The 13,026-nt window shown below is 33.9% G+C and overlaps 1 protein-coding gene across 9 annotated transcripts in view; it reads right to left on the bottom strand.

The window, feature by feature from the left end:
- Nucleotides 1–13,026, bottom strand: part of PICALM (phosphatidylinositol binding clathrin assembly protein) — a 113,514-nt gene that overhangs the window by 42,312 nt on the left and 58,176 nt on the right. For all 9 annotated transcript variants that reach the window (XM_044258367.1, XM_044258364.1, XM_044258366.1 and 6 more), the window contains exons 6-11: nucleotides 10,470–10,581; nucleotides 8,074–8,180; nucleotides 5,373–5,414; nucleotides 3,273–3,358; nucleotides 687–810; nucleotides 310–446 (exon numbers count right to left, since the gene is read on the bottom strand). In XM_044258367.1, the coding sequence (XP_044114302.1) occupies nucleotides 310–446; nucleotides 687–810; nucleotides 3,273–3,358; nucleotides 5,373–5,414; nucleotides 8,074–8,180; nucleotides 10,470–10,581 (608 nt within the window). The remainder of the gene's footprint in view (nucleotides 1–309; nucleotides 447–686; nucleotides 811–3,272; nucleotides 3,359–5,372; nucleotides 5,415–8,073; nucleotides 8,181–10,469; nucleotides 10,582–13,026) is intronic.

The raw sequence follows: 13,026 nt of genomic DNA, 5'->3' as shown, positions 1-13,026 counted from the left end.
AATATCCAATGAAAGAATCCTGTGAAATAGATTACACATCCATGTACATAAACGAAACAGCTGCACAGAGATAACTTACTACATTCCAATTAGTATGAATTTGTAATTCAGCCATCTTTCATCTCCTAAATATGCAAAACATAAACTCTTAATTATACCACTATCACCATCTAGTATCACCTCCTTTGTGTGAATTTATGAACACAAAATCACAAATTAAACTAAATCTGAAAAGTTCTGTAACATTTCTATGAGAAGTCTACCTTTAGATCTAAATACTCAAAGGTAATCTTTATCTCTTCCACATACCTGTTAGAAGAACTAGGAGTAGAAAAGATGTCAATGGCTGGTGCAGTCATTATACCCCCTGCTGAGGAGGACACAGGAGAGGCTGCAGTTGTTAAAGAGCTATGAGGTTTCTTTGCAAGTTCTTTTAGGCGCTGTTCCTGTTGAGAAAAGAAACTAGCATAAAGAATCCAGAAAGCAGATTTTGTTTTAAGGCTTTGGGAAAAAAAGCATTATCTAATTTTGTTCTGATAGCAGAAAGGTATTCTCTGTTTTATCAGCCATTCAATGTCAGGATGAAAAATCCGACTCCAGAGTTTCACTCCATCTGGAAAACTATACATGAAATACTGTTAGTCTATTTAGAGGTTTTTCCCAATACAGAGAATGCAAACACCTACCTTTAAAGCTTTTAAACGAGCCTGTTCTTCCTCTAATGCTGCCTGCTTTTCCCTCTCATCCACTTTGGTTAGAGACAGGCCAGTACTTGCCAAGGAAGAAACTGCATTGGAAAGTGTTGTCGCCCTAGAGTAATCGGACAAAGGTAATTTGGCTTTTTGCAACATAGTTATGAAATGGTCTGGAAACATGGCCATGGATCAGCACTATAATTATGAATTTACCTTATGGAGTAAAAATCAGTACTTCAGATGAAATATTCTACCCACAGAATTATTAGCAATTAGCTAATTTATACAAACATTCACTGCTTTTTTTTAACGGTTAGACTTTGGAAAGGGTTCACAGTAACATTAAGGGACACTGCTTTTTCCAAGTCCCAAGAGAGGGAACCAATGCAATTAGGAAAGAGCTCCTGTGCTCCCAGGAAAGGCCTTACAGGTAAAATGTATTGACTTTCCTTCCAATTTACCCAAATTGGAAGGGGAGGTGAACCATGAGAGACTATGGACTCTGAAAAACAATCTGAGGGTTTTGAAGTGGCGGGGGTGGGGGGGGGGGTGGGAGGTTGGGGTACCAGGTGGTGGGTATTATAGAGGGCACGGCTTGCATGGAGCACTGGGTGTGGTGAAAAAAATAATGAATAATGTTTTTCTGAAAATAAATAAATTGGAAAAAAATCAATAAAACATTCATAAATTAGTAAAAAAAAAAATGTATTGACTTTCTCACAAGAAATTACTCTGCTAATTTACAGCCTAGATTTTGGCAGTACTACTATAGGAACACTAAAACATGAGTACCAGTAACAAATAATGGTGACTAGATGTTTCCCATGTAATAACACCCAAAGACGTCGTTCCCAGAGGACCACAAGTTCCTTTAAAGGAAGATCAATTTTATTTCAGTCATTAGTCCACCAGGCACTTCCTTTCTATGTGCTAGTCTTTTGCCAAGCCAGAATTTCCTTTTCAAACATGTCACACATGTAGAATGCATCATCTCTCACTGGCAAATACACAGCAGATCAACTCGTTTTCCTTATGCATCAAAACCTTATCCACACCACAGACCTCAACAACATTAAATTCCCAAATGTCTATTTTAAGCACCATTAACCCATGTAGTAAAGAATTCTAACCTGCAGAACTACTACTCAGTAACCTTTACTCATTTTCCGTTTATCACACACCAAACATTAATATCTATTCTAAGCATGTTAAGTGGCAAAACTATTCCAATATTATGTAAAATCAACTTTATAAAGATACAATTTAGAAGGGAAGAATAATACAGTTGTGACAGAAAAGCAAGATATCCAGCAAATTTTATGATAAAAAAGTATGAGGTTAAATCAATATACACCTCAACTATCTGACTTTATTTTTCATTATTTTCTCAAGTAAGTGAGCCATATAATTTGGCTTATGCTTCTAAAAACCTACAGAAAATTCAAAGAACAAATCTGAATTAAAAAGTACTAAAATCCAGTAATAACATTTTCCTTTAAAAATTAAATTTTGGGGGTCCCTGGGTGGCTAAGTGCATTAAAGCCTCTGCCTTTGGCTCAGGTCTTGATCCCAGGGTTCTGGGATCAAGGCCCACATCGGGCTCTCTGCTCAGGAGGGAGCCTGCTTCCCCCTCTCTCTCTGCCTACTTGTGATCTCTGTCAAATAAATAAATAAAATCTTTTTTTAAAAATTAAATTTTGTTGCCCCCCCCAAAATAATTCTGAAATAATCAAAAAATCTACAGAAAAAGAAGGTTCTCATTATAAATATTTTACACAAACTTTTTTCATGCTATTAAAAGAAAATCATCATAATAAAAAACGAGAATTACTCAAGTCACTATCCAATATAAAACTCATGTTACACAGTCAGTATTAGATGATCTGTGCTATTTTCAATGGTTAACTGGTTTCAGTCTTAGAAATCAGCTCAAAGCCCAACAGACTGTTTAAATATGTCAATAATCAACTGGCATTAGAGAAAGATGATGAAATTTGACATCAGACATCATAGGTTTGAGTCCCAGAATTACTACTGCATAAATTTCACTGGCCTACAGTGGAGGTTAATCAAATTTGTAAAAGGGCATTTGAAAATTACTAGACACCACATGAATCGATGCATAACCACTTTTTTAAAAGTTTTGTTTTTTAAATTTATTGCTCATTTTTTAAAGTTTCATTTCTTTTAAGTAATCTCTACACCCCACGTGGGGCTCAAACTCACAACCCCAAGATCAAGAGTCCCATGCTCTTCTGACTGAGCCAGCCAGGTGCCCCAGTATACTATCACCTTTGAGATAAATACTGACACTATGAATACCACTGCAAACCATGTAGTCAGTTTTATCATCTTAAGAGATACTGCCATCTATTGAAGATCAGGAACTATTCCAAAAATTTACATGTATTAATGCATTTAGTCCTTAGCAACTCTATGAGGTGAGATGCTATTAAGCACATTTTATAAATGATTAATCAAGATAAGGGGAAGTTAATTAACTTGGAATTTAAGCGGGATTCATCAACTTTCTCAGAAACATCACTCCTGCTCTTTGCCCTAGGAAGAATAATGTACCTGCTTGCAGCTGTAGAATCTTTGATTTTCTTTCCTTCCAAGGAAGCTAAATGTTGTTCCAAAGCATCAAGAAGACTGCTTGGGGCCTAAAATTGTACAGATATTAAGATTTTCATGATCATTAGGGCACTGGTCAAAAAAAAAAAATTATTATCTAACATATGAGAGTAACAAATAGGTATATTCCTCACAAACTAATGAACAATAGAGTTATTTTTATTATATAAGCATAACCTAGTAAGAGGTATTAATAAATGTAATCAAAAATATAAAAACTGAGACTATGTAAACATGAAACATTAAGAGAGGTTCCTGCAAGTAATTACTTTTTTAAATATTTATTTGAATTTTAAATAAAAACATACTCCTAAAAGCTAAACATATTGTTGGGCCCATTCCCTATAATTAATAAATACTTGTTGAGTAATTCAAAGTGTGCAAACATTATCTTCAAACAGTTACTGATAAATGAAACTACAGAACAGCATCAAGAAAATGCCGAATAAAATCACAATGAGATGTAATTTTTTACCCACTAGAATGTCTAAGGTTAAAGACTAGCAACATGGAACACTGGTGAAGATATGGAACAAATGAAACTCTTACATAATGTTGGTTGGAATTCATCCACCTTGAAAAAGGATCTGAAATTTTTTTATGATATGAAATATACACCTAGCTTAACTATCCAATTCCATTCCTAATTATCTACCCAAAAGACATAAATATCTCCACATGAAAAGACTTGCTCAAGAATGTTTTAGTAGCTTTATTAAAAACAGTAAAAAATTACAAATAATCCCACAGTCCATCATCTGGAAAATGGATAAACAAAATTGTGAAGTCGCACAGTGAAATACTAGTCGGCAATAAAGAGGAATAAATTAATGGTACACTCAAGACATGACAGAACTCCAAACACTATGATAAGCAAAAGAAGGCAGATACAAGAAAAATACTTGCAAGATTCTATTTATATTACATTTAAGATGTCAAAAAATTATGCTATTAGAAATCAAAACAGTGATTTATGGAGAGGACTAGGTAGTGACCAGAGGGGGACCTGAGAACTGGGGTGATGGAATTGGAATTGATTTTTATACTGAACAGTGTGCTGATAACGCAAATGTTTACAGTTTATCAGATTCCAGTGAAACAGATATTTAGCTTAATTTTATTTTAAAGAACAAAGACTGGCCTTTAAAGGCTATATAGCAAATCTTAACTTAATTTGAAGAGCTAATTACTTTCAAAAGGAAACCTTTTCAGTGAGCTGAAAAGGAACTCTTCACTACTTTTCAGTGAAGCAAATGCATCAATGGTATTTACTTGCCCCAAGTAATCTTTAGGATTTGAGATAAAGAGTTACTGGATTACAGGAATCTCAATCTCTCTACCAATTACAACATGCACAATTTCCTTCATTCTGCATTTTCTCTTCATATATAAGACCCTACCTTAGTACAAGAAAGATATAGGAGAAGACCAATTAAAACCAAAAATACTGGATTATAACATTAACTATTTTGAACTGTGTACATATGTACACCACTCCCTAATCTCAACAAAATGTCTAAGACTCCCAGAGCTCTTGTCAGAGATGAGAATGTTGACAGTGATTAACATTTAAAAAGCTATTACAGCACAACAGACACCATGCTAACTACCTTGTATGTAATTACTGAGTCCATGAGGAAGACACTAGTATTATATCCATTTTACAAATGAACAACCCGAGACAGTGAAATTTAAGTATCTTGCCTAAGATCACATATAGTCTAAGGTACACCTGAGCTGAACGTTTAGATATTTAACTACTAGGCTACAGAATCCTAAATTAAAACTGGGCTTTGAACTGGAAATTAAAGGGAATAAACTAAAGGAATGGTATAGTAATGGCTAGCTCCACCAATATAAGAGATGAAGAGATCAAAATGCTAGCACAACAGTAGGCAATGTATCATGTTAAAATCTGCCAAGAAAATTACTCTGATCTCCTTGACAGCAGGAGCTGCCTATTGTTCATCTTTGTACCCTTCACATCTAGCAATACAGGTAAAGACAGGAGACAGTGAAATGATATTATAGCAATATATTTACCTGTGAAAGGTCTGGTATATCACCTCTGTCTATTCCGACTTGCTGCAAGAAGCAGAAGCATTTTATTTAATAAACAAAATTATAATAAATAAGTATTAAAAATGTAGAAAATGAAATTTACAGATAGTACTGTGAACAATATTCTAGATAGATAATCTTTAAAATCAGAAGACTATTTAATATCCAGAGGTATCATTCAGTATTCCTAAGGGCTTTCTTTAATGGCTCTGAAAGTCATAAACGGAGAACTAGAGGCTGAAATTCATTAAGACTATTAAGTTGCCATCTCCATCTCTTCTGAGCACTTATGTAAGCTATGCTGTCACAATCTGCAAGCCCAAAGACAGTCTAATGAAAGAATATTTTATTTCTCACATCATATGGAACAGATAGTCTATTTCATCTCAGACCAGAACAACTGTAGGTAAATAAAGGCTTAAAATTAAAGTCAATAACTACAACTATCAAATGCAAAGAACGTAATAGGCTAAAGGGAAAAGTCAACAAATTAAAACATTTAAGAATTTACTGGAAACATAGTAAATACAGTACCTTTTTTTTTTTTAAGATTTTATTTGTCAGAAAGAGAGAGAGGGAGAGTACGCACAAGCAGGGGGAGTGGCAGGCAGAGGCAGAGGGAGAGGCTGGCTCCCCGCCGAGCAAGGAGCCTGATGTGGACCAGATCCCAGGACCCAGGGATCATGACCTGAGCTGAAGGCAAGCGCTTAACCAACTGAGCCACCCTGGGGTCCCAAACGCTACCTTCTTATTTTAGTATATGACTGACCCAAAAGAAATGAGGGGAAAAAAAAAATACACTGATTTCTCCTTGAGAGATACTTTAAATCCAATACAAACTTCAGTGGACTTCATAGAAGAGCTAATGTAAAGCTATTTTCTTCAAAGGTCTCATTGTCCTGTTTTATTCTATTTCATCTGCTACAGAATGAAATATCACTATGGTAATAGAGCTAGACTCACCAACTTGCTAGTTCCACATTAAATACTTTGATATAACTGATGAGTTATAGCCCAGTCATCATCCAAAATTATCCTAGCAAGCAAGACATCTCTACTGGAGATGGGTAGAGAGTACAAAGGGAAAACAAACAAAAACATTGAAAGCTGCCTCTGTGCAAGCTCTGTGCAATGCCTGTAAGCATTACCACAACACAAATGCCTTCTGTGACAATGCCAGAAAATTATTTTTTTAAAAGCAGGGTTTTATTAGCTTTTTAATATTTTTATTATGGTTTCTGGCAAAAGATAAATTCCTCCGTAAGATGTTTCAGACAGTTTAAACAACTTAAAATATTTTTGTCTAAACTAACTAAATCCTTCCTTTATTTGCCAAAATTAATGAACTACACTTTTCAAATGCCATTTAGCTACCTGTAAAAATCCTTTGTACACATCAATACAGAAAAAAAAAAAAATCACTTGGGCCAAGAGTTCTCAAAATAGGACATCTGCTGCATTCTGAACTGAAGGTTATAGATTACTTTCTTTTCCTTGGAAAAGATAAATGTATAATATAAAATTCCTATAAAATATATATTAGATTAATCATCCTTAAAAGACCACTACTGACATTCATTTGCATTCCAGTAAGTGCTTTCTCAAGGTGGCAGAGAATAGAAATAATAGCAAATGTCTTCAGGACACAAACTAGAAGTCAGATACTGTTCTGAGCAATTTTACAACAACCCAGTGAGGTAAGTACTACTGAAAACCCCTTTAACAGATGAGGAAATCATGGGATGCCAAGATTAACACCTGTATCAAGATGGTATGGCTGAAATCAGGGTTCAAACTCAGACATAAGCACCAAAGTTTATAACACCCACTGCAGAATTAAAACCACACTAGGGAAAAAAGTTTTCTGGGTGTCGTGAAGAAAAAATGCAGAGAGGTTATCAGTTGATGGCTAAGAACAATTTCTATAGACTGATACAGAAATGTTATGAATTATCTTAAAGTTTATCATTCGTAATGAGCTTACTAAAAAATTAAAATGTTGGCTCAGGCTAACATTCTTTTAAAATATTCTGTGTTTTCTTACAGGGAAAAAAAAACCTCTTGAGGAAAATTTTCTATTAAACTATATTTACCATTAATACATTAGACTGAGGAATGAAAAAAAAAAAAAGAACAATTTTAAGTAAAGTAGTATAACACTATTCTAGAAATCCAGAAAATTGTTTTTTAAATAGATCTATAAAATTATCCTACAACTTACATTCATGGTTTTCATAATCAATGATCAACAATATATACACTAAATTCATTTCTGTAGGGGAACAAAACTCTATGAACCATGTGACCCTATCTACAAGTCTCACTGGAGGAAAAAGACTTGCACTCACACTGAATATTCTCTATCACCTACCAGGACAAATACGCTAAAATACATGGCTAATGCCAAACATAAAAATCTCTGCCACCATTATGTACCACCTACCTAATTTTGCAGAGAAATAAACAATTTAAAAATAGATACACCTTTTAATATTGAATATTGAATTAAATATACAGGATATATCTTATTCAATACCACATCATATTCATACCATAACAAAGGATTCAACAACAGCATATGGATATGATTAAATATATACTTTATCATATTTAAGATGTTTCTTTCATCTGGATGCCTTATTTCTTTAAAATCTATACCTAACTACAGTTAAGGACAGTTTACCTCTGCAACTTTGAGAAATTCTGAGATTCTTGTCATCCTAGTCAGGAACTTCTTATAGATGTCGAGACCTTCTTTGCACTGGTTCTTTTTCATATCAAAATATTTTTCTGCCAAAAGTAAATGTAAAAATACTTTTGTTCACATCAAAACAGAACACTCAAAAAGGAAAAGGATTAAGTAATAGCCCCCAAAGAGATGATATAGGGGTCTCAGAGAACACACTCACCCTACAGGAAAAATATTAAGTGTTATATTAGCTTAGACATTTAAAGCAAATTAAAACAGAGGTACTATTATATCAAAACAGAAAAATCATTTGACTTCCCCTGTATTACTAGTTTGTTCTATAAAATTCCTTACCTCACAATTTCCTAAATATAATTGCATTTTTTGTTAACACGTTATACTTTTCTCCATTTAAAACAGCATTAACTTCTACTTCCAAATATTCTTATTAGTAACATATTAACAAAGATGGCAATTTTATCATGTCCAAATGTCACCTGGAAAACTTATTTAAACTTACTATATGAACAGCAACAAAGAGCTTCATTTATACCAATCACAGGGTCTTAAGACAGATTCCCAAAACTCTAGAAAACCTTCTATCTTTTTTTGTTTTTAAAGATTTTATTTATTTATTTATTTATTCCCTCTTTGAAAAATATTTTATTTTTTCCTTTTTTAAAAATTTATTTAATTTTCAGCATAACAGTATTCATTATTCCTGCACCACACCCAGTGTTCCATGTAATCCATGCCCTCCCTAATACCCACCACCTGGCTCCCCCAACCTCCCACCCCTTGCCCCTTCAAAACCCTTAGATTGTTTTTCAGAGTCCATAGTCTCTCATGGTTCACCTCCCCTTCCAATTTCCCCAAACTCCCTTCTCCTCTCTAACTCCCCATGTCCTCCATGCTATTTGTTATGCTCCACAAATAAGTGAAACCATATGATACATGACTCTCTCTGCTTGACTTATTTCACTCAGCATAATCTCTTCCAGTCCCATCCATGTTGCTACAAAAGTTGGGTATTCGTCCTTTTTGATGGAGGCATAATACTCCATAGTGTATAGGGAGATTCAAATTAAAACCTTCTATCTTTTACCTAAGAAACAGTAAGTTCAATTTCCCTATCATCATAAATTAAAACATTCCTAAAGGAAGTTAAGTTGTGAATAAGCTCATAAAAAGCAAAATAAAAATTTTTTTAAAGGGGAGGGGAGGGAAAACAAGCACAATGGAGTGAACACATTTGATACCTGACACTTGATACTTAGGTACTCTTTAAACTGTTAACTTGTGTACTCCATCCAAGTCCCACAGAAAAAAATGATAATTTCTTGGCAAAATTAACTGCATTATATATATATATATATATATATATATATATATATATATATATATAACTGCATTCTGTATATAATGAATATACACATTCTTAAAACGCCTCAAAAGTGAAAGGCATCCCAAAAAATAAATGTTTAATGCATTTAAAATAATTATCAATTTTAAAATTAGGCTTAGAACAAACATCTATTTTACAATTAAAATTCTTTATGGAGTAAATTGTGAGGAAGTAGATTTTTCTGGTAGAGAAAAAAACGCCAACTTAATTTTAAGGGGATTTTATATTTTAAAAAATAGTAAAACTAATAGGAAAAAACCACAGATATATGTAAAAAAACAAAGTTCCATTTAGGGGCACCTGGCTGGCTCAGCTGGTTGAGCGGCTGGCTCTTGATTTTGGCCCAGGTCATGATCTCTGGGTCCTGGGATCAAGTTCAGCACAGGGCCCCCTACTTAGTGGGAAGTCTGCTTAGGGATTCTTTGTCTCTCTCCCTCTTCCCCTCCATCCCCTTTCACTCCATTAACCCCTCACACCCGACCCCACTTAGGTATGCACGCCTGTGTATGCATAAGCGCACACTCACTCTAAAATAAGTAAATCTTAAAAAAAAAAAAAAGAATTTCATCCAGTTGAACCTTCTAGTTGTAAAAAGAAGTATTTAATCACTTAACCCATAATCAGGTATAAAAATCTTTTCTCCAAATAAATTGTCATCAATAACCCATCGAGTGGTTAGGCAGCTCGAAGTAACAACTCACACATTATTTATCAACAGGACACAAGATTAAAAAAAATAAAATGTCATTAAACTACAACAGTGTTGGAAGGGCATGGGTGGCTCAGTCTGTTAAGTGTCTGGCTTCAATTCAGGTCATGATCCCAGGGTCCTGAGATCAAGCCCCGCACGGGACTCCCTCAGTGGGGAATCTGCCTCTCCCTCTCCTTCTGTTCCTACCCCTGGCTGTGCTTTCTCTCCCTCTCTCAAATAAATAAATAAAATCTTAAAAGAATAGCAACAACAATAAACTACAGCAATATTTACCCAACAGGTTTATAATTCCTTCATTGTATGCTGCAAACAGTCTAATGGCATCTTTGAACAGGAGCATGAAGGCAGCATTTATTACCCCATTTGTAAGTTCATTACTGTTAACCTAAGGGGGGGAAAAAAGATGAGACAATCTATGTATTAAATGACAAAAACTTCCTTCAAAAACTGCAAATTCAAATATTTAAGTGTATTAGAGAAAAAGACATCTATTTCTTGCAATCAGAGCTACATCCAAATAGCGTAAAAACCTGTCAAGAGTTCAGGCACAAGTAAACAAAAATTCTGTTAACATTCAATTTAATTCAGAAATAAGCCACAAAGAACAAAAATACCCTGTAACTTCTGAAATTCCTAGGCAATCACCAAGGAACAAAGCTAAACTAGGTAGAAGAAATGTATTTTTTTAAATACACCTTTTTCCAATATTATAAACAAACACCTTCACAATGGCTATTATAGTATTTCTATTTCATATGGGGGAATTAAATGATACATTGACTGTAAACAGCATAGTACCTTACACATAAAGAATATTACTAAATTATGATGAAACAACAACAAAAAAACCCCAGCACCTATTTGTCTATCAAAAATACTAGAAATACCTTCAGTTTCATCTCAAGAAATGAATCAAAAGGATGAACCAATTAACTTGTTTTTAGGTATAGAAAAACATAAGCACAAAGTTGAACAGTAAACAACAAATTGGTAAATACTTGCAAAATCTCTAAAAAGGCTGACTTCTATTACAGAGAATCCTAATAATGAAGCAAATGACAGACAATTCATAGTCATGTTGAAAAGACTTCCCTTATCAGGTAAATTAAAATATAATAATTAAGCTAGACTAGAACTATCCTTTCTTTAGCACCAGACTAGGAGATACCAAAACAATCAAAACCAAGCTATTACTCAGTGCCAACAAGAATGAAGAAAAACAGGCAGTTGTTGACAAGTGACTGGGCTTAATCCTTTTGTAATGTAACTTGGCAGTATTTATTAAAAATTTAAGTGTTTATGTCCTTTGATCCACCAATCTTTTCTAGGCATTAACCCTACAGAATTAGGTTTATAAATGGATAGGTAACACACACTAACACACAAATAGAATTTAGTGTGTCCCCCCTCTCTGGTTTCTTCCCATTTTCTGAATTTAAAAAAATCAGAAAAACTCCAAATCCCTGTCAAAAGGAACATCAGGCAAATTGTTACATGCAATGAAGGACAACAGAGACACTGAAAAGAACACAGTTTTATAAAAATATTCATAATTCATCAGGTGAAGTAAGTTTCACAGTTGGACCCTCTCTCTAATAAAAACCAAAATAAAGCTCCATAGTTACACCAATCCCCTATGTCTTATGTCCCTTATGTCACTAGAGATAAGCAAACATTTTCTGTAAAGGACCTGAATGTAGATACTTTAGATTTTGCAAATTATACGGTTTCAGTCACTACTCAGTTCTGTTATTACATCAAAAAAGCATCCATAAACAATATGTAAGCCAGTGAGCCTGGTTGTATTATAAAAATATTATTACAGAAACTGAATTGAAATTTCATAGAATTTTCACCAGCCAAAAATATTTTCTTTAAAATTATTTTCAACCATTTAAAAATATAAAAATTGTTAGCTCACAAGCCATATAAACAGGCAGTAAGTCATAGTTTAATAACCTATTTCAGTCTATGAAACATCTACAGAATTCATTTATTGTTTATTCAACATGCACTCTATGTACCACACACTCCTGACAATGGAGACATAGTAGAGAAAAAGCAGACCTGGTCCCTGCCCTCAAGAACTTTAAAGACTATCAATTAATAGCACAAATTAAAGGAAAAATCTATTTGAGTATGAAATTTTCAAAGTTTCATTCACTAATTTGTACTTATATAAGCTCTAAAATAAAAATGTCTCAAGACAGATGCCCCCCAAAAAGAACAGATTTGAAAACGCTAACACCTCACATATCACGAACAAATGACAAGGCTGGTAACTTGGTTTAAATAATGGTCATTGAAATAAAACTTTCAGGGAACACAATGCTTTTCAGCAACAGCTACATACCTATATCAAGCTGTTTTGTGTGTGTGTGTGTGTGTGTGTGTGTAACAAGTGTACTTGAACTTCCCTGTATTTGTTAATAACTGATATGCTTTTGGTCCTACAATGCAGACAAAGGTGAAATATTATATTGGCTATTCATAAAAAATATTTACCTATTTTTAAAATCTAAAAACCATTATCAAAAAAATTTTTATTTTCAGATCAATCCTTTCACCTATCACTTTCTTTAGCTAGTATACCTTATAATTCTAGAGCTAGAGAAGCAACACCAAACAAGTCAGAGCAAATCTAAAAAACTCATAAAAATTCAAACTTACCTAGGTTGGGACCACATTTATAGAGAGTCCTTAGCCAAACAGGATATTAATGTGAAAAAATTAAGAGTTTATGAAAACTTGAGAATAAAGACTGTGATCAATAATGTATTTTTTTAGGGGTGCCTAGGTGGCTCAGTGGGTTAAAGCCTTTGCCTTCGGC

The sequence above is a fragment of the Neovison vison genome, chromosome 7 (genome assembly GCF_020171115.1).
Source record: "Neovison vison isolate M4711 chromosome 7, ASM_NN_V1, whole genome shotgun sequence".
Lineage (NCBI taxonomy): Eukaryota > Metazoa > Chordata > Mammalia > Carnivora > Mustelidae > Neogale > Neogale vison.
This window is presented reverse-complemented; position numbering and strand designations above follow the sequence as displayed.